The 22,729-nt window shown below is 44.6% G+C and overlaps 1 protein-coding gene across 1 annotated transcript in view; it reads right to left on the bottom strand.

Moving 5' to 3' along the window:
* LOC144668280 (A disintegrin and metalloproteinase with thrombospondin motifs 7-like) overlaps positions 1 to 22,729 on the bottom strand; it is a 171,734-nt gene that overhangs the window by 127,110 nt on the left and 21,895 nt on the right. Inside the window, exons 4-5 of the mRNA XM_078530110.1 lie at positions 13,027 to 13,223; positions 6,062 to 6,145 (exon numbers count right to left, since the gene is read on the bottom strand). Coding sequence (XP_078386236.1) covers positions 6,062 to 6,145; positions 13,027 to 13,223 — 281 coding nt within the window. The remainder of the gene's footprint in view (positions 1 to 6,061; positions 6,146 to 13,026; positions 13,224 to 22,729) is intronic.

The raw sequence follows: 22,729 nt of genomic DNA, 5'->3' as shown, positions 1-22,729 counted from the left end.
GGGTCAGTGACCAGACGACCCAGATTTAAGATGATTGACAAAAGATCCTGAGGACAGATGAGGGGGAACGTTTTCAAGCAGTGAGTTGTTATAGTCTGGAAGGCAGTATTTATAGGACATCCCCGGGGTGTGTCAGTAAAGACAGGAAGTCCCTAGGAGTGAACCAGGAGACCACATGGATTTCCCAGTATTTACAGAGTGTCCTCAGCAGTGCGCCAGTGTTTACACGGGATCCATGGGGGTGTGTCAGTATTTACTGGGGGTCTCTGGGGAGTGTGTTAGTATTTACTGGGGGTCTCTGGGGAGTGTGTCAGTATTTACAGAGTGTCCTCAGCAGTGTGCCAGTGTTTACACGGGATCCATGGGGGTGTGTCAGTATTTACTGGGGGTCTCTGGGGAGTGTGTTAGTATTTACTGGGGGTCTCTGGGGAGTGTGTCAGTATTTACAGAGTGTCCTCAGCAGTGTGTCAGTGCTTACACGGGATCCATGGCGGTATGTCAGTATTTAGTGGGGGTCTCTGGGGAGTATGTCAGTATTTAGTGGGGGTCTCTGGGGAGTATGTCAGTATTTAGTGGGGGTCTCTGGGGAGTATGTCAGTATTTACAGAGTGTCCTCAGCAGTGCGCCAGTGTTTACACGGGATCCATGGGGGTGTGTCAGTATTTACTAGGGGTCCATGGGAGTATGTCAGTATTTACTTGGGGTCTCTGGGGAGTGTGTCAGTATTTACTGGGGGTCTCTGGGGAGTGTGTTAGTATTTACTGGGGGTCTCTGGGGAGTGTGTCAGTATTTACAGAGTGTCCTCAGCAGTGTGTCAGTGCTTACACGGGATCCATGGCGGTATGTCAGTATTTAGTGGGGGTCTCTGGGGAGTATGTCAGTATTTAGTGGGGGTCTCTGGGGAGTATGTCAGTATTTAGTGGGGGTCTCTGGGGAGTATGTCAGTATTTAGTGGGGGTCTCTGGGGAGTATGTCAGTATTTACTGGGGGTCTCTGGGGAGTATGTCAGTATTTAGTGGGGGTCTCTGGGGAGTATGTCAGTATTTACTGGGGGTCTCTGGGGAGTATGTCAGTATTTACTGGGGGTCTCTGGGGAGTATGTCAGTATTTACTGGGGGTCTCTGGGGAGTATGTCAGTATTTACTGGGGGTCTCTGGGGAGTATGTCAGTATTTACTGGGGGTCTCTGGGGAGTATGTCAGTATTTACTGGGGGTCTCTGGGGAGTATGTCAGTATTTACTGGGGGTCTCTGGGGAGTATGTCAGTATTTATTGGGGGTCTCTGGGGAGTATGCCAGTATTTACCGGGGGTGTCTCAGGAGTATGTCAGTATTTACTGGGGGGTTCCAGGGTGCATCAGTATATGTTCCACATGGATAACTGAGCAAATCACTGTGGCTACTCCATCTGGTGCAGCATAAGTGGGTATTTCTGTGCAGTCATGCACTGTAGTAAACACAGCTGTGCTACCTCCCCCAAGGCCCAGTTATGATGTCAGCTAGACAGCAATGAACACAGTAAACTGACTATGTTCCTTGCAGTGTCCTTGAGACAGAATTCATAGAATCTGTGAGAACGTCATAGAGAAAGTGCATCAAATAAAAAAGGCTGAACTTTGAAGTGATGGCAATGCCTCCCTCTCGATAAGCTTTAGAAATTGTTGACCTCTGCCTCCTGTTTGCAGACATGTTACTTTTATCCTCAATTCCCAAATATTTTCATCTTCATTTGAAGAGGAGGAAAGCAAGACTTTGTCCCAAATGACCTTTTTTTCGAAAGCTTAGCTGTGTAGTAAAACTTAATGAAGTTCGTAGAATGTTTGAGACAAATACTAAGGAATAACCTGCATTTGTGTTTCACAATAGTTTTACCAAACGGAATTTTACACCAAACCACATAAGCAGATACCAGGAGAGATTACCAAAACCTTCGCCAAAGGTAGGTTTTCAGAAGTGTCCCAGAGGAGGGAAGAGAGGCGGAGAGGTTTAGGGAAGGAATGCCAGAGCTTATGACCCAGATAGCTAAAGGCATAAACGCCTATGGTGTGGCGAGGCAAATCAGGGATGTGCAAGAGGCCAAAACTGGGGGGAAACACAGAGATCTCGGAGGGGCGGAGGGCTGCAGGGATAAGCAAAGGTGAAGCCATGGAGGATCTGAAAACAGGGATGAGAATTTTAAACTTGAAGCGTTGCTCAACCAGGAGGAAACTTAAGTCAGTCAGTGGGCAATGGACGAATGGGACTTGCTGCGAATTAGGACATGGGCGGCAGAGTTTTGGATGCCTTTAAGTTTATGGAGGGTGGAAGATGGGAGGCTGGTTCAAGAATTTAAATCGTAGGAAATAAAAACAGGATTTGCTAGAAAGGCTCAGCAGGTTAGGCAGCATTTGTCTAGAGAGAAATGTAGGCAATGATTTTAATCTAATACTCTGGTTGGGATACTGACAGGATCGGGAACAATGTGGCTTTACACCCCGAGCAGTTTTATTCTTCATTGAAGTTAATATTGGTCCGGAAGTAAAACGAGAGTTACAGCTAAATCCCATCTGGCCATTGATGTTAAAATCACCCTCCTAAGGGTTAACACTCGAGATTGCTGACCTTTCTCTCTCTCTTGCTCTGCACATACTGCCCACCCTGCTAAATGCTTCCGGCATTTTCATTTTTATATTTCGGATTTCCAGCATCTGCTGCATTTTGCTTTTAGTTTGAGCATCATGTGGACTTTGTTAATCTTTATTGTTTCAAAGGAGGTGCGTTTCCATGCTTGTGGATTAAGGGAGAATAGAAGGTGCTTTATTCTGTGAATCTAGCGGGTTGTTTTCAACTTTCTGCATCTTAAAGATCCAAATTTCCAGCAATCCTCCCCTTAATGAGGACATAATTCACAGCAAACATTTTTAAAAAATGTCATTTAAAAAAAACATAAACAGAATGCTTTCCCCCCCACCCACCCCCCTTGTCCACATCCCCTGTGGTGAAGTTGAGTCTCCTTCCTACATTACAACAGAGACTACACTTCAGAAGTATTTCATTTTGGGACATCCTGAGATCATGACAGGTGCTATATGAATGCAAGTCTTTTATTCTTGTTCAAACGTTTGCACCGCTCTCAGGACTCGGACTTCAGTGGCTGCTGCTGGAGAGGGTATTTGTGCGGGCAATGGGAAAAGAGATTAGGTCTGGCTGTGCTGCCTTCCTGTCTGTGCCTCCAGGTGAAGCACGGCAGCTGGGAGCCAGTGGAATCGGTACCCCAGTTTGAATCACCTCTCCAAGGGGCAAGAGCAAACGACAGCAGACAGAAGGAGAAATGTTGGCAGGAGTCCCACTTCACTCCTCTCACCCAGAGGCTACATTTACACACAGAAGGTATTTGGATAATAAAGCTCAGTTGCTCTGAGGCTGCCCAGGTACATTTAAAATGCGATCGATAAAGCTATGCTGATCTTATGAAGCCATAATGAAAATCATTACAGCATCTGCACTCAATTTTTTGGACTCGTCAGATAGCAACAACCGTTCTCTAACGCGTAGCTGGGCACAGTGTGTGGTGTGATACTGTCTCACGCAGCTGTACGCCCCTGCTACTGAGGTTTCACGCTCATTGTGGATTCTAGCTGAAGGAGCAAAGTTGATAATCCAGGGCAACGCTGTGAGTGAGGATAAATCACAAGGTGGATACGCCTGAGCAAGAGAGGAACGTGAGGATCTGCTGGTAGGGTACAGATGAAAAGGGATGGGAGGAGGCTGGACTGGAGGCAGGGAACCAGCTGGGCCCAATGACCTGTTTCTGTTGCTGTACATTCTATGTAATTTTAAATAACGTAACATCAAGGGCAAGGCTGTTAATGACAGATTTTCTCTTACCCACTTCATGTTTCTAGGCTCTCACACAATTCCATTGAAGGATGTGAAGCTTCATTCGCTTTATTAACCCGTTCACCAGGTGGATATAGATGAGGAACGTCATCCATCTTAGCCAACCCAACCTAAAGCACACCCTGCCCCCTCTCATTGCAGCCTCCAACTGTCTCCCCAATTATCCTAACCAAAAACCGACTGCTCAAGAAGCCTGGATCCCAAGTCAAGCAGGAAAGGAAAACAGAGAAAGATTACAAGTGTCTTGACATCCTGGAGGCAACATAAGAAGAGGAGGCCATTCAGCCTTTTGAGCCTGTTCTACCATTCAATTAGACCATGACCGATCTGTATCTTGACTCCATCTCCCTGAATACCTGTACCTAACAGTTAGTCTCAACTTTGAAATTTTCGATTGACCCTCAGCCTCAACGGCTTTTTGGGGAGGGAGAGAGTTCCTGATTTCCACTATCCTTTGTGTAAAGAACAGCCTAGCTCTAATATTAATGCCATATTCCCTTGTTCTGAACTCCCTCACTACAGGAAGTAGTTTCACTCTATTTGCCCTAACAAAAATCATGTTACCCACCTCAATTAGATCACCCCTTAATCATCCTCACTTGAGCAAACACAAGCTTAATCTATGTAACCTGTCCTCATAATTTAACCCTTTTAGTCCTTGTTAATCTTCATTTTAGCATAGTGAAGATGCACCAGGGAGGAACATGGAGCCTATCTTTGAATGATCAATTGCTTACTTCCACACAACAAAATAGATAAAGAAAGACTGTTGTATGACAGTAACTTTGTCTAATGTGTTAGCGCATCATTGGCACCAACCTTCACATGAGAGATAGAAAGAAATTGTTATGTGTGAGTGAGATGGTCTGGGCAGGGGGTGGTGGAGTTATAATGAGCATGGTGCCTCTGGACTATGCAGAAGGAAAGAAGCACAGGTCTTCTGCTCCTGATTACCGCATACAGGCATCGAAACAAAAGCTAAAGAGAGTACAACATGACTGAGTGGTACATTTGTCACAGTGCAACAGAAAGCTTCTGTGTATTACATTGTGGAGTGTCTGGATGTCAAGAAACTGACAAATTGGGACCATGAAACTCCCATGACTGAACAATTTTCTGACACTCAAACCATCTAACATCAATGGAGAATGACCATATGATGCGAAAGAATCTGCATGGAACTCAGTCACAACTCTATCCCATTATCTTCAGGAAAGGAGATGCATAGAATCATATAGCAATGAAGGAGGCCATTTGGCCCATCATGGCTGTGCTGTTCAGCCTCCATCCCCTGCTCTTTCCCATGACCGTGCAAACTTCTTCCAAGTTACTTATCCAATTCCTTTCTGAATATTATTATTGCATCTGCTTCCATCAATCTTTCAGGCAGCGCATGTCAGATTATAATAACTTGCTGCAGAAAAGAAAGTCCTATAGCTTCTTCCCTGGCTCTGTTGTCAATTGCTTAAGTCTTTGCCGTCTGTTTCCACAGCAAGAATGTTGTTAGCCAAATTCTCCCTACTGAGAAACCTTTCACAGGGAAAACAGCAGAAAAATAAAGGAGGCTCCAAACAAGAGTCTCAAAAGCATCAAAACAAGACCAGAGAACATTGAGGGCAACCTTGGATGCATTTAATTTTTCATTTGCAGAAAAAAAGAAATGTTATCTGCTGTAAATCTCTGACCGAGAGGAAAAGGTCTCCAACACGCATGAAGTATTGAAACTTAGACAGATATAAACGTAATTGCGTCCTACGTGGTTTGCATTCTATCTGGGGTGAGCAAAGCCTCAGCAAAGCATGCTGCACAAGAGAACATATTCGTAAAGTGATACAGCACAGAAGGAGGCCATTTTGCCCATCATGACTTGGTCAACTCTTTGAAAGAGTTATCCAATTAGTCCCTGCTCCTCTTCCCTTCCTCCACACACAGCCCAGCATCTTTTTTCTCTCCAAGTATTTCCCCAATTGTCTTTTGAATATCATTATTTAATCTGCTTATTCACCTGTTTAGCATTAAAATCAGTTGCATTGAATGGGGAAATGTAAGTTAGGGTCATTATGAGTGGACTGAGCTGACTGCAGGACCATATGGTTAACTCTGCACCGGCCATTATTCGTATTGGACATTTTCCGACTGGTTCTTCCCCTCTGATTCAATCAAATGCACACATTTCTTTCTCACCTCATCTTCCTCCAACAGCACAAGACGAACTATGACGATGTTCACAGAGTTCCCGATACTTGCGTCACGAAATAACCCGGCAACCTGCAGAAAGATAAAGACCTGGTGATAGGGGCATCGCAGGAACACGTGCTACAACAACAGCAACTTGCATTTATAGAGCAGCTTTACCATAGCAAATATCCCAAGCTGCTTCACCAGAGCGTTATCAGACAAACCTGGGCACTAAGCCACAATAGGGGCTGGATTTTACATGGTAGCATGGTCCCTACACCCCTTGGCTCAAAGATCTGTGGAGGAGCCCTCCCAGGGGAAGAACAGCTGCCATGTAATGGTCAACTGGCCGTTAATTGGCTGGAGGTGGGATTTTCGCCCCTCAGGGACAGGAAGCCCCGCCTCAGGAAGCTGACGGCCAATCGGATGGCAAACAGCTCTGTGGTCCCAGCAGCGCCAGGCAGGAGTGGTGGTCATTGCTGGGACTACAGGCTGCCCCCAGTGGATATCATCGCTGGAGCCGGACACCAGTGTAAAAGGGGGGGGTGATTTTGCCAGGGTCAGGCTGGCAGGCCCTGGTGAGGGAAGTGAGGGGCTAGTTTTGAGAGGATGAGAGGTGGTGGGGAAATATAAAGGGGGAAAAGTGATTTTGGTGGGGGAAGGAGGAGGAGTTGCACTGGATGGGCACTGGAGACCTGCAAAGATGAATCCCCTCCCCTCCCCTTTCCCAACACCAGCTTGTGCAGCTAAAGCTGCCAGGCATCCTACACGGTATGGGCCTCCACCCCTCCCGCACCCACCTACCCCCCACCACTGCAGTTAAATTACAGCAGGGATGGGATGAGGTCCTTAAGTGGCCACTATTTGGCTACTTGAGGTCTGCAATAGGCCCAAGGGCCTCCTGATACCTCCACTGCGCCCCATGAAATTTCATACAAGTTGGGGTGACAGGTAGATGGTGGGAAAACCAGGCACTGGATTTTACAAGCCTTCACGCTGTCAAACCCGCTAGCAAGGAAGTGTAAAATCCAGCCCTGGGAAATATTAAGACAGGTGACCAAAAGCTTGGTCAATGAGATAGGTTTTAAGGGGTGGTGTCTTAAAGAGAGAGGCGGAAAGGTTTAGGGAGGAAATTCCAGAGTTTAGGGTCCAGCCAGCTGAAGGCACAGCCACCAATGGGAGTAAAAGTTGCTGGGTTTACCAATGCTGCTCTCCAGGGATTGTGGTTGCTGAGCTGGAACTAGGGCTCCCTGGCCCTGAGCTAAGGGATTACAAACTCAGCTGGGGTTCCTGCTCATGATCAATAATCTGGTGACTCCCAATGGAAAGTAAGCAAAGGTGTTAAAGAGCGTGTGTTCGTGTGCGTGAGAGCGTGTATGTGAGAGTAGGTGCCAGATTTTCGCAGAATCAGGCTGACTCTGGAGGCCTTTAAAAAAGGCCTTTAAAGATGCAGAAGTCCTGCCCCCATTTCCAGCAAATTCAATTTTTGTACAAGGGCGTGAAACATACATGCAGGAAACCCAAACTCAGCAGGGCCATTTGAAATTTGCGTGGAGTGCAAATGGACTCCATTCTCGCTGTTCCAAGAGGCTTGTCCCGTAGTGTCACAAATTTATGGTGAGCTGTAAACACCCTTGAAGGGCGGATATGGTCTTTGATTGACAGGCCATCTGGCGTAGCTTGGAAAAACCATTACCACCTGTTCCTGCAGCTTCAATAGAGTTCTTGTTAATATTTCCCAAGGGCTGTTATTACAGCTAAGACCAATATGAATGCCTGGCTGAGTTTCAAATGCTCAAAAATATGGAGTTCACATTTTGATTGACAGTTTTAAGATGCATTAAGGGATTAACTGTCCTTAATGTGGTTACTCAATAGATGTTTGTTTTTATAGCAGATTGACCACTCAAAGGGATTTAAAATCTTTGAATGGATTTCATGAATGGGAGTTTTTTTTCTGTATCAAGAGTGTATGAGTGAAAGCTCTCTTAGATTATTAGAGGTTTCTCTTTTTTACGTCACCACATGTCTTCTGAGGTCTGACCATAGTGGATACTGGGTGAGTGGCTGTGGAAGTGGTATGGGGGTATTAGGTGGCATGGAGGGGTCATGGCAGGGTATGAGGATGGAGGATGGGGGGGTGGGTGGTGAGGGCGAGAGGGCCTATCAGCCTTTTATATAACTGGGCTGAAATCTCAGAGAACCAAGGTGGGCCTTCTAACCAGCCTGCCTTGGCACCTGCCCACCTCCATGGCCATCTCTAAACTGCCTATCGAGGTGGCAGATCCGACTTGATCAACCCTCGCTACCTCCACTCCGAAAATGATGCATGTGGGAGCTGTTTCCATGGAGATGGGTCTGCCGTTGGGAGATTTCCTGACTTGCGCTTTCCATCTCAATGGCGAAAATCTGGCTGTGTGTGTTTGTGTGTGACGATGGGTGAGTGTGTTAGTGTCTGAGAGAAAGTGAGTGTGTATGTGAGTGTGTGTAAATGTGAGAGAGTGTGGGGGTGCGTCTATCTGAGTGTGTGTGAGCATGTAAGTGCATATGTGTGTGTGCGTGCAAGTGTGTATGAGAGTAAACGTGTGCATTTGTGAGAGTGCAAGTGTGAGCATGTGAGAGTGTGTGTGAGGGTGCGTCTATGTGAGAGTGTGAGCATGTAAGTGTGTGTGTGTGAGTGAGTGTGTGTGCGTGTGTACATATGAGTGTGAAATAGTCTTGTTTTAGATGTCTGTTGATTGAAATAACTTTTGTATGAAAGTTGATACCTCAGCAATAAGCCAAACAATTTGAATGGACCATAAATCCCAAAATGACCAGTTGATGCTTTAAATTGCTTTTGTTGCAAATATCTCCTGAATTATTACATGCTGTCACAGCAACAGTCAGCTGTGCATAGCCTGGGGGACTGAGTTTATGGGCTAGAATGTCTCATTTATGACAGCTAATATTAGGGTTTTGATTTCCATATTATGAGAAAAGACTAATGTTATTGAATTTCTATTCTCAGAATATAAATTCAGTGTGTCAAGTGTGGTTCAGTCGGTAGCATTCTTACCTCAAGGTCATAAGGTTGTTGGTTCAAGACCCACTCGAGTGATTTGCTATGTCATCCAGGCTGCCACTCCTAGCGCAGTTCAGAGGGAATACTGCATTGATGGAGACACTGCCTCTTGGTTGAACTGTTAAACCAAGACCTTGTCTACCCTCTTAGATAATGTAAAAGATGCCTTGGCACTATTCAAAGTGGAACAGGGGAATCCTGCCCCATATTAAATCCCTCAATTTGCATTGCCAAAACAAATGATCTGGAGATTTAGCACATTGCTGTTTATGGGATCTTGCTGTGTGCAAACTAGCTGCTGCCTTTCCTACATTAAAACAGTGACTAAACTTCAAAACGACTTAATTGGTTGTAAAGTGCTTTGGGACTTCCCGAGGCGTTATAGAAATACAAGTTATTTCTCTTTAATTTCCAGCTCACTGATGTTTACTAGGAACCATAAAGAAAATATTACCCCCAGTAGTTGGGATGCACTCCTTGAGAAATGTCACTTAAAAGTTTAACAGTTCTGTTCAAAGCTGAGCCTCCATGGAACAGAGCTTGATAAATGCATCACTGACAGGAAGGTCCAATCTTCAATCCCTTAATCTGTCCTGAGCCAGTCACCTTACACAATGTTGAGCTCACCCAAAACTCTGTTGTTCATATCCCAACTTTCAACAAATTTTGATCATCCACCATCCCTGTGCTCACTGATCTACATTAGCTCCTAATCCACCAATTCTTCAATTTTAAAATTCTCATCCTTGTTTTCAAATCCCTCGAAGGAACATAGGACTTAGGAGCAGGAGTAGGCCATTTGGCCCTTCCTGCCTGCAATGACCCAACCTCCACTGCTCTCTGGGAAAAAGAATTCTATAGACTAACAGCCCTCAGAGAAAAAAAATTCTCCTCATCTCAGTCTCAAAAGGGAGACCTCTTATTCTTAAGCTGTGTCCCCTAGTTCTAGTCTCCCTCACAAGATTGATTGTGATTGGCACCACATCCACAAACATTCACTCCCTCCACCACCGACGCACAGTAGCAGCAGTGTGTACCATCTACAAGATGCAATGAAGGAATTCACCAAAGCTCCTTTGACAGCACTTTCCAAACCTACGACCTCTACCATCTAGAAGGACAAGGGCAGCAGACACCACCACCTGGAAGTTCCTCTTCAAGTCACTCACCATCCTGACTTGGAAATATATCGCCATTCCTTCACTGTCATTGGGTCAAAATCCTGGAACTCCCTCCCTTACAGCGCTGTGGGTGTACCTACATCACATGGACTGCAGCGGTTCAAGAAGGCAGCTCACCACCACCTTCTCAAGGGGCAATTAGGGATGGGCAATAAATGCTGGGTGGGCCAACCAGCAAAGCCCAGGTCCCATGAATGAATTTTTAAAAAGGGGGGAACATCCTCCTGGTATCAACCCTATCAAGTCCCCTCAGGATCTTTATCTGTTTCAATAAGATCACCCCACATTTTTCTCAGCTCCAATGGGTACAGGCCCAACTTGTTCAATCTTTCTTCATAAGATAAGCCCTTCAACCCAGGAATGAGTTGAGTAAACCTTTTCTGAACTGCTTGTAACTCAATTATATCCTTTTTCAAATGAGACCAAAGCTATACACAGTATTCCAAATGTGGTCTCGTCTAGGCCCTGTACAGCTGCAGTAAAACTTCCCTACTCTTATATTCCATTTCCCTTGCAATAAACACCAACATTTGATTTGCCTTTCTAATCACTTGCTGTACCTGGATACGAACCTTTTGTGATTCATGCACCAAGACACCCAGATCCCTCTATACCTCAGAGTTCTGCAGTCTCTCTCCATTTAAATAATTTGCTGCTTTTCTATTCTTCCTGCCAAGTGGACAAGTTCACATTTTCCCACATTAAACTCTATCTGCCAAATTTTTGCCCACTCACTTAGCCTATCCATGTCCCTTTGTAGGCTTGTTACCTCCTCTTTACAACTTACTTTTCTACCTATCTTGCTGTCATCAGCAAATTTAGCTACCATACATTCAGTTCCTTCAACAAAGTCATTGATATAGATTGAAAATAGCTGAGGCCCCAGCACTGATCCCCATGGCACTCCACTAGTTACAGCTTTCCAACCTGAAAAATACCTATTTATCCCTACATGCTGCTTCTTGTTTGCTAACCAATCCTTTACCTATGCTAACATGTTACCCTTACACCATGAGTTCTTACCTTGTGTAGTAACCTTTGATGTGGACCTTATCAAATGCCTTTTGGAAATTTAAGTACACCACATCTCCAGATTCCCCTTTATCCACCTTGCTCATTACTTCTCAAAGAACTCTAATAAATTAAACACAATTTCCCTTTCACTGAGCCATGTTGATTCTGCCTGATCCCATTATGATTTTCTAAATATCCTGCCATAACCTCTTTAATAATGGATTCTAGCAATTTCCTATGACAGATGATAGGCTAACTGGCCTATAGTTTCCTGATTTCTGTCTCCCTCCTTTCTTGAATAAAGGTGTTACATTTGCTATTTTCCAATCCACTCGGACCCTTCCAGAATCTAAGGAATTTTGGAAGATTATAACCAATGCATCCACTATCTCCGCAGGCACTTATTTTAAGACCCTAGGATGCAGGTGATTTGGACCTGGGGAGTTGTCAGTCTTTAGGTGATGGTGATTGCTTTAAGTTCCTCACTCCCTTTCACCTCATCATTTTCAAGTATCTTTGGGAAGTTTTCTAAGTCTTCAACAGTGAAGACAGATACAAAATACTTGTTCAGCACCTCCATCATTTCACTCTCTAGCGGACCAACACTAGCTTTAGTTACTCTTGTCCTATTTAACTACTTGTAGAAACTCTTATTATCCGTTTTATATTACTAGTTAGCTTTCTCTCATACTCTACTTTCTCACTCTTTTTTATTAGTCATTCTTTGCTGGTTCTTAAAATCTGTCCAATCGTCTGACCTGCCACTAATCTTTGCAGATTTGCACATATTTCTTTCAATTTGACCTATCCTTAACTTCATTATTTAACCACAGATGACACATCCTTCTCAAAGACTTTTTCTTTCTCACTGGGCTAAATCTTTGCTGATATTTATTAAATATCTCCTTAAACGTCTGCCACTGAATCTCTACTGTCCTCTCTTAGCCTAGTTCCCCAGTTCACTTTAGCTAGCTCGGCCTTCATACCCTTATAATTAACTTTATTAAGGTTTAAATCACTAGTCTTAGACCCACACTTCTCCCCTTCAAACTGAACATGAAATTCTTTTAGGTTATCATCGCTGTCACCTAGAGGCTCCTTTATCATGAAATTATTGATTAATTTGGTCTCATTACCCATTAGCAGGCATAGTACAGCCTGCTCCCTGGTTGGCTCTAGAATGTACTGCTCTAAGAAATTGTGCCACATACTCTTTACGAGCTCATTTTCCAAGCTACCTTTGCCAATCTCATGTATCCAATCTACATGTAGTTTAAAGTCACCCATGATTATTGCAGTAATTAAAGTCACCTGTGATTATTGCGGTATTGCAAGTCCATGGACTTGCCCCTCCCTATCTCCATAATCTCTTCCACAACCCTCTGAGATCTATGCGCTTTTCCAATTCTGGTCTCTTCAGCATCTCTGATTTTAATCGCTTCACAATTGGTGGCCATGCCGCCAATAAGCTCTGGAATTCCCTCCCTTTTGAATGGGGGAGCAGCCTCAAGAGGCCCTATAGACGAGTCCTGCTCTTATTTTTTTATGTTCTTAGTGTTTGGCACTGATGGCAAAAGGAAGAAAACCTTCCAAGTCTCACTGCTAAAACCTGGACCCTGGATGAACACAAAGCACTCCCTAAAAAACATGCTTTCTAAAGTGATTTAATACGCTCCGTCAAAATGGAGGAATTGAATAAAAAAGTCGCTCACCATGTTCATGACGGTGAGTACATACGCTTCAATGTTTTCACTGCCGTGATGCTCCACCATTTTGGAATCAGCTACCACCAGAGTCTCCACCCACTTCTCCTTGCTGATCGAGCGTTGTTTGATCCGCCTCCTTTGTTGTTGCTTCTTTTCCCACTTTTCCCGTTTACTTTCCAGATACTGCAGGTTCTTCAGGGAATCTAAACATTTTGTAAGAAGGAAGGGAGTTTTAGCGTGGCATTCCTCAGCATGAGTGGGATTAATCAAGGAACATAACGAGGAGGCCAATCAGCCCTTCGAACCTGTTCTGCCATTTAATGAGGCCACGTTTCGATCTGCTCCTTGATGCCATTTTTCTGCCTTGGCTCCGTTTCCGTTAACACCCTCAACTAACAAAAATCCATCAGTCTCACACTTCAAATGATCAATTGAGCTGGTGCCTACTATTTTTATGGGAGGAAGTTCCATACTTCTACTATCCTATGTGCGAAGAAGTGTTTCCTAATTTCTCTCCTGAATGGCCTGGCTCTAATTTTCCCGCAGCTTCACATCGGGGAAAACGGTTCTCTGTATCTAGCCTCCCAATTCCTTTCAGAATCCTTAAAATTATCCATCGGATCGTCCCTAAACCCTCTGCATTCCAGGAAATACAAGCTTAGTTTATGTAATGAGACTGAAGTAAGGGAGGCTGAGTCACTGTCAGGATTTTGTAAATCCACGCAATATAGTTAAAACATCTTACATCTGTGCACACTTCCCATGTTCACTTTTATAATAGGAAATGCCCATGTAAACATGTCACATTGTTGTTAACCTGCGGAGGCACTGGAGCACCACTACTGGCAGGAGGGTGTAATTACAGTGTGACTATTACATTAGACAGTTTCATTTCACATATGGACTTAGGCATTTAGAATGGAGATATAAAAATGAGGATGGAATATATGACAGGATAGAATATCCCTCTCAAGACACCCATGAATCAAGACACACCAACTCTCTCTCAAATAGTCTACACAGTTCACAGGTATATATTTTACATCTGCAATAAGTGTGAATCTTAAAAACATTGTGAGGTTGTGTAACTAAAGTCTTACCACCAGGAACAATCCCTGCAGGTTTGTACTCTCCAAAACTGTGTGGAGCACAGCAATGACAGCAAGTCTAAGAAAGAGGGAGACATGGGCCAGTGATAGACATTAAAAAGGGCAAGATTTTAACTCCCTCAAAACTCATTCACTTAGAGTTAAAATCAGGCCCAAAATGTCTGAACAGAGAGAGAGAAAGTAAGTATGAACAACAGAGAATGAGGTTAGTAAATTGGTTCTGGCGCAAGTTACGCTGAATCCCCCACTATCAAAATCCTGGGGGTTCCCATTGACCAGAAACTTAACTGGACTAGCCATATAAATACTGTGGCTACAAGAGCAGGTCAGAGGCTAGGAATCCTGTGGTGAGTAACTCACCTACTGACCCCCCAAAGCCTGTACACCATCTACAAGGCACGAGTCAGGAGTGTGATGGAATACTCTCCACTTGCCTGAATGAGTGCAGCTCCAACAACACTCAAGAAGCTTGACACAATCCAGGATAAAGCAGCCCCGCCTGATTGGCATCACATCCACAAATATTCACTCCCTCCACCACCAATGCACAGTGGCAGCAGTATGTACCAACTACATGATGCACTGCAGGAACTCAACAAGCCTCCTTAGACAGCACTTTCCAAACCCACAACTGCTGCCATCTAGGAGGACAAGGGCAGCAGACACATGGGAACACCATCACCTGGAAGTTCCCCTCCAAGCCACTCACCCTCCTGACTTGGAAATATATCGCCGTTCCTTCACTGTCGCTGGGTCAAAATCCTGAAACTCCCTCCCTAACAGCACTGTGGGTGTACCTACCCCACATGGACTGCAGCAGTTCAAGAAGGCAGCTCACCACCACCTTCTCAAGAGCAACTAGGGATAGGCAACAAATGCTGGCCTAGCCAGTGACTTCCACATTCCTTGAATGAATATAAAAAATGCATTCTCCAATTTCTCAAATGGTTAATCCCCAGGCCCATTTGATGAAATGCTTTTTTAGATTTACTCATTGGTATTCATAATTAACTCTACAGGTCACTGACCTGCTCTTGGTTTATTCAACATTTCTTGTGTAAAACTGCTGGAGTCTCCCAAAACATCAGCAGCTTTGAGCCAAAATCTTAGTTTGTGACATGAGGCAATGGGGTACTAGGAATGAATACGGTCCGAAACTGAGAGGCCATTTATTTTAATTCAGGTTTACTCCTCCCCTGAAAATAGACAAGAGAGAAAGATACCTGACACCTCGCCTTCCGCCACTGTGTCATGTCAAGGCCTTGTAGCTTTCACAGGGCACAAGGAGGAAAATTCAATGTCAAAACTTTATACATGGAAGCAGTTTGTAAAGGATTGCCTTTAACTTGATGTCCTTTTAGAATTTTTTGTTTTACATTCCTGTTGATGTGCACAGGTTTTGGAAAAAAAACCTGACCTCTTCCTCCGACAGGACTCCTGTTTTGCTACACACGGCTTAAGACCTTTCCTGGAGTATTGTGTCCAATTCTGGGCACCACACTTTAGGAAGGACACCAAAGCCTTCGCAGAAGGTGCGGAGGAGATTCAGTGGAATGCTACCCGGGACTAGGGACTTCCGTTACATGGAGAAACTGGAGTTCTTCACCATAGAACAGAAGTGCTTAAGGGAAAACTTAATAGTGCTAGAATCATGAAGGGTTTTGATAAGAGTAAATAGGGAGAAACTGTTTCCACTGACAGAAGCGGGTAGCCAGAGAAAAAAGATTTAAGGTTTTTTTTTAATTCATTGATGGGATGTGGGCATCACTGGCAAGGCCAGCATTTATTGCCCATCCCTATTTGCCCATAAGAATTGAGTGGCTTGTTGAGCCATTTAAGAATCAACCACATGCACCTTCTGCAAAGGCTTTGGTGTCCTTCCTAAAGTGTGGTGCTCAGAATTGGACACAATACTCCAGGAAAGGTCTTAAGCCGTGTGTAGCAAAACAGGAGTCCTATCGGGGAAGAAGTCAAGTTTTTTTTCCAAAACCTGTGCACATCAACAGGAATGTGGGTCTGGAGTCACATATAGACCAGGCCAGGTAAGGACGTCAGATTTCCTTCCCTAAAAGATATTAGTGAACCAGATGGGTTTTTACGACAATTGACAATGGTTTCATGGTCATCATCAGACTTTTAATTCCAGATTTTCAAATTATTATTGAATTCAAATTTCACCACCTGCTGAGATAGGATTCAAACCCAGGTACCCAAAGCATTACACTGGGCCTCTGGCCAGTGACAACACCAATATACCACCACCTCCGCTCTCGCCCATCCCTAACTGGCAAAAGAAGCAGGGGGGAGATGAAGAGGGGAAAATAAATTTTACGCAGTTAGTTCTGATCTGGAATGCGCTGCCTCAAAGGGCCCTTTCTGCAGATTCAATTGTAACTTTCAAAAGGAAATTGGATAGAAACAAGAAGTGCAAGGCTATGGGGAAGAAACAGGGGAGTGGGACCAAAGAGATAGCACCTTCGAGGAGCCAGCGCCAGCTTGATGGGCCGAACGATTCACTTCAGTGCTGTATTCTTCTAAGATCCCTAAAAGGCTGAACTCACGTTGAGGCACAGTTCCACAAACTTCAGCTGTTTTCTGGTGCTTCGCATAGTTGGCCCAGTCTTCGAGACTCTGAGCGTTGACAGACCATTCCACAGTGTAGGAGAGAGACCAGGAGTCATTAATACTGTGCCCAACTTTCAAGCAGTGATCACAGGATGATGTTCAGTATCAGGAAACCCAGCTGACATTGCCCCTTCCTCAGCCAGGGATACTAAGGCCAGTTGAAATGACTCCAGTTGATCATTTGCTTTTTTTTATTCATTCACGGTGTGTGGGCACTGCTGGCTAGGCCAGCATTTATTGCCCATCCCTAATTGCCCTTGAGAAGGTGGTGGTGAGCCGCCTTCTTGAACCGCTGCAGTCCATGTGGGGTAGGTACACCCACAGTGCCGTTAGGAAGGGAGTTCCAGGATTTTGACCCAGCGGCAGTGAAGGAACGGCGATATATTTCCAAGTCAGGAGGGTGAGTGGCTTGGAGGGGAACTTCCAGGTGATGGTGTTCCCATGTGTCTGCTGCCCTTGTCCTTCTAGATGGCAGCAGCTGTGGGTTTGGAAAGTGCTGTCTAAGGAGTCTTGGTGGATTCCTGTACTGCATCTTGTAGATGATACACACTGCTGCTACTGTGCGATAGTGGTGGAGGAAGTGAATGTGTGTGGATGGGGTGCCAATCAAGGAGTCATTCTGCTAAACTGTGTGACCAGGTGTAATTCACATCAATAGAAATACAATCCAGTAAATCCCTGGATGCAGCAACCCCGGAGGGCCTGAAAATTGGGGTTAGAAACCCTATCTCCCTGCAAGCGTAATCCCTCACTGGGATTTCAGGATCACTGAATTTATCCTCATCACATTAGCTCAAGAATAAACTTTTTGATTGTGTGACAATATTGATCCTTCATACCTGCAGCCATGCTGTGACTAATAACATCCAAGAACAAATTAAAAAATCAACAAAAACTGAGGAAAATGAATGAAAATTCTTGGTAACCATTTATTTTTTTAAACAGTATATGATTTTATTTGTGTGAGAGAAAGCTTGTCCAGCGCCCAATTTTAACTCTGTCTAAGTGAATGGGTTTTGAGTCAGTTATAAGTTGCTCTCAAGTGTGTCTGACTGTGTTTGCATGCGCAAGCGTGTATCAATGCTAATGTGCACAAGTATATGGGTGTGACTGCACTGAGTTCGTGTGATGATGTTTGAATATGTGTGAGTGTTTAAATGTGTTTAAGAATCTCTGTTTGTGCACAATGAATGTATGTGTGTTCGTTTGTGTGCGTGTGTGAGAATGTGTTTTGAGCACGTGACTATTTTTGGTGCCTGTGTCTCATCGAGGAATATGGGAGTGCCTATATGAGAGAGAAAAATGAACATCATTAAGGGAATGTGTGTGAGAGAGTGAATATTTGAGGCAATGTGAGAGTGGGTGAGAGTGCATGCACAATGGAAAGTAAAAGAGAATGAGTGTGTGTGCCAGCATGAAATGTGAGAGAGTGCGTGTTTGAGGCAGCATGAGACAGGGTGCATGTAAAGAGATTTCAGAAAGAATGTGAGATTGCATGACAGAGAATTTAAGAGAGAATAAAAGGAGAATAGTGGGGGTTTTGGAAATAATGAGATGTAAAACAGCCATCACACTCCCTATCACCCATTTACCAATTTTACACAAACATTTTACCCCTTTGTGTTGAAGGAAGAGAATGAATCTGCATGTGTCACATGTGTGTGAGAACACAAGTAAGAGTGCATGCATTTGCTAATGTATGTCCTATGTTACTTGACTAATTTTCTCATATTAAAGTCTCACCTAAATTACTGTTCCTTAATAAAATCTTCACCTACATCTATACAGCAAACCTTAGACCACAGCGGGAAGATCAAAAGCTTGGGAGTGCAGCCTCTCATTCTTAACTCCCTCCTTTATTTCAACGCTAGCTTGTTTCTGTTTAAATAAAGCTTTGACCAGATAAGAAACCAGGGTTAAACTGCCCCCAGCACCTTCACTATTGGGAACCTGCATGAGGGCTTGTACCTGACTCCTCCAGAACAACACTGAGGTCAGTCGCCATTAATATAAAGTTAGAAGTTAATGAGGTCTTGAGAATCTCCTTTAGTTTGGAGTTCTGGCTCCTTCAAATACTGTACATAATTCCTGAATGGATTTAACATGGAATGTCTGGGTTGGATCCCAGTGTGTTAACAGAGAGTCAGTCATTCATAGCTGTTCAATTAATATTTCTTATGCAGCCTGGCATTGATCTCTGACCCTTTTTCTCCCTCCGGAAATGACTAAAGTAGAAAAACGAAGAGCGCTAGGCTCTGGCGTGCTTATATCCAGGGTAAGAGACAGAAGGAACTGAGTTTGTGTGTGTAATCTCCACCTCGTACCAGACACCATGCAGCAAGTTTCCTTGTTTCGGTCAACTCATTTTGGGGAGTTGTAGGGGTTGGTTTTTCTGTTTTCCCCCTCCAACACCTCTCCACATGCCTGTGTTTGCAGGTTGAGATCATTACCTTCACCCGAACCTGCCCCTTGGAGGGGGGTAGGTGGGGCCATGGGGAATACACCCCGCTGTTCAAAGGCTTCCCCTGTCACCTTGTCTCCGTGCCCATTTTTCTCCTCGCCTCCAGTGGGCGCTGCCGTTCCCTTCTCACTTCAGAGGAAACCCTGGAAATCCCACAGAACACAAAGTGGACCAAGACTTGGGGTCACTGATCTCTGCAGCTCCCCGTCCCTCTCTTTTCTGGGAACCTGGGAACCAAGCATTGCTTCAAAGTACTGGAGAGGAACATCAAACCCGCTAGAGTATGGAGTAGGTGACCGGTTAAGGAGACCAGGTGGGAGGGAAGAAGTTAATTCTGAAAACATTTTCTTACGCCTCCCCTCCTGACTCCTGTTGGGGTACAGCTTCCTGGGTTGCAGCAAACATTCCACCTATAGAATCATAAAATTGTTACAGCACAGGAGGAGGCCATTCAGCCTGTTGTGTTTGTGCCAAGTCTCTGCAAGATCTCACTTAGCCCCACTCCCCCCAACTTTTCCCTATAACCCTGCAGAATTCACCTCTTCAGATAATCATCCAATCCCTTTTTGAAAGCCACAACTGAATCTGCCTCCACCATGCTCTCAGGCAGTGCATTCCGGATCCTAACCACTTGCTGCGTAAAAAGAGTTTCCTCATTTTGCCTCTGGTTCTTATGCCAGTCATCTTTAAATGGTGCCATGGTGGCAATGTTGGGACTTCTAGGGTTTCCGCTGAAGTGAGGAGGGAACGGCAGCGCCCACTGGAGGCGAGGAGAAAAATGGGCATGGAGACAAGGTGACAGGGCAAGCCTTTGAACAGTGGGGTGTATTCCCCATGGCCCCACCTTCCCCCCTCCAAGGGGCAGGTTCGATTGATGGTAATGATCTCAACCTGCAAATACAGGCATGTGGAGAGGTGTTGGAGGGGGAAAAGAGAAAAACCCCCAAAACGAGTTGACCGAAACAAGGAAACTTGCTGCATGGTGTCAGGTACGAGGTTCTTGACCCTTCTGCCAATGGGAATTCTTTCTATCTATTCTGTTTGGACCCCTCATGATTTTGAGCACCTCTGTCAAATCTCCTCTCAGCCTTCACTTCTCTAAGGAGAACAGCCCCAGCTTCCCCAATCTATCCATGTGCTGAACTTCCTCATCCCTGGAACCATTCTCATGAATCTTTTCTGCACTTTCTCTAAAGTCTTCACATCCTTCCTAAAGTGTGGTGTCCACATGTGATGTGAGGCCAAACCAGTGCTTTATAAGGTTCATCATAACTTGCTTGCTTTAGTACTCTATTCCTTCATTTATAAAGCCCAGTTTCCCATGTGCTCCATTAAACACTTTCTCAACCTGCCCTGCCACCCTCAATGATTTATGCATAGATACCCCAGACCCCTCTGCTCCTGCACCCCTTTTAGAATTGTACCTTTTGTTTTATATTGTTTCTCTGCCACGTGTTTTCTACCAGCTTATGTCCTCTTGTAGTTTATCACTATTTACCACCATCTTCCTCACTGTTCCCAATACTTCCAAGTTTTGTGTCATCTGCAAATTTTGAAATTGTGCCCTGCAAGTCAAGGTCATTAATTTATATGAGGAAAACCATTGGTGATCCCTGAGGAATCCCATTGTAAGCCTTCCTCAAGTCTGAAAAACAACCATTCATCAATACCTTTTGTTTCCTGTCATAAGCCAACTTCGTATCCATGCTCTACTGTCCCTTTTGTTCCATGGGCTTTGCTTTGTTGACAAGTCTATTATGTGGCACTTTATCAAACGCCTCTTGGAACTCCATATACACCACATCAACCACATTACCCTCATCAACTTTCTTTGTTATCTCATCAAAAAACTCAATCAAGTTAATTAAGCACAATTTGCCCTTAACCCCTTGGCTTTCCTTGGTTAATCCATACTTGTCCAAGTGACTGTAGTTTTACCCTGGATTATTCTTTCTAAAAGCTTTCTCACCACTCAGTTTGTAATTGTGGGTCTATCCTTACACTCTTTATTGAACACAGGTGTAACATTTGAAATTCTCCAGTCCTCTGGCACCACCCCTAACCATCACCTCTCAAAATTCAAACTAAAAAGAACAGATTCCATAATTGTAGGATTTGCTTGCCAAAGCTAACATCACAATGTTCAGTCTGGGGCTACATTAAGAGGTTAAAAGGCTGGCCTCCACTAAATGGAAAAAACAGAGCTCGTGAAATTCAATCTGGACCAGTCTTTTCTCAGGTTGCAGCTTCCCAGAGTCGCTCTGAGTTTCTGTTGCCACCTTAAGTGCTGAAAATCACCATCGCTGTTTAAAAAGACAAAGGGTGTGTAGGAGGTGAGAGCAGCATCACTTGCTCGTGCATACATTTCATTCAAAGACAACTGAGCTACCTTTAGACCTACAATGTTACATCTACTCAAATACAGTTTTTACAATTTGATATTTTGGTGGGTCAGTTTGTGCGATGACAGATACACCATTGGGATGAGGCCTGGTGCAGTAAGGAATTCATGTTATCCAAACCCACCAGTGAGAGACTAATAGGACCCGGTTGATGGCTGGTTTTATTGTAAAATAGGGCGGTGGTTCGAACCCCCTCGGTTTCCCACAGGGCAGATTAAGTTGAAATTACCCCCTCAATGTGGTGGTGACATCTAGAGACAGACATGAGTACTGCAATGATCTGTGTTTTGTTACATTGGAAGCTATGCAAAAAGTGTGTTATACCCTCCCCTACAATATCCAAGTTCACCCCCATGTTCAACTTCACCCCTGCATGTTTTATCTGCACCACTGCATCGCTCCTGGGATTTGGTGCCCAGTACAGTACACCTGGTGGGGTCTGATCACGACTTCTGTCCAATTGAAGGTTACATTAGGGAGAATTCAGTGCATTAGAGAGAGCAAGCGACAGAAGCATCCCATAGTTGACAGTTCATGACCTCAAAGGGAGAGCATTGGGAAACGTAAGATAAGAATTCAGCGAGAAGCCTAGAGATGGAGACTTGAGTCTTATAAAGCACCAGGCTTAAGTCCCATGCAATACTGTAGCAATGATAAATAAATGTGGATATGTTATCTGATGTGGCATGTCCTTGTGAGCTGGTGTTGAAAGGTTTCTGTTCTCACAGCTCGTGTCTCCTCAAGAGAGCGACAGCACCATTCGCAACATAGACATAAGGGGAATGAATAAACAGAGCTCCACCCTCCCCCCGCCACAACCCCTCGCATGGCCACCACCACCCTGCTCAGCAACTATTCTTTAACCCCATGTATACCCAGTTCTACCAACTAGGAATGGCCCAGGTTCAAATCTTGGTCCATGCTGAATTAGCTGTTCATAGTTGGGTTTTGGTAGTGGAGGGGGGGACGGTGCCTCTTGATTAGGGAGAAAGGGGTGTAAAATCAGCTTGGGCTCACAGCCATGATCACTGTGCAGTGACTCCCGCCTCCATAGATCAAAACACGTGCGTAGATTCCAAGCAAAGAGCTGGATCAGGCTCAATAGCGATGCT

This window comes from Cetorhinus maximus, chromosome 26, assembly GCF_964194155.1.
Source record: "Cetorhinus maximus chromosome 26, sCetMax3.hap1.1, whole genome shotgun sequence".
NCBI lineage: Eukaryota > Metazoa > Chordata > Chondrichthyes > Lamniformes > Cetorhinidae > Cetorhinus > Cetorhinus maximus.
Note: the sequence above shows the minus strand (reverse complement) of the source record. Positions and strands in the feature narration are given on the sequence as shown.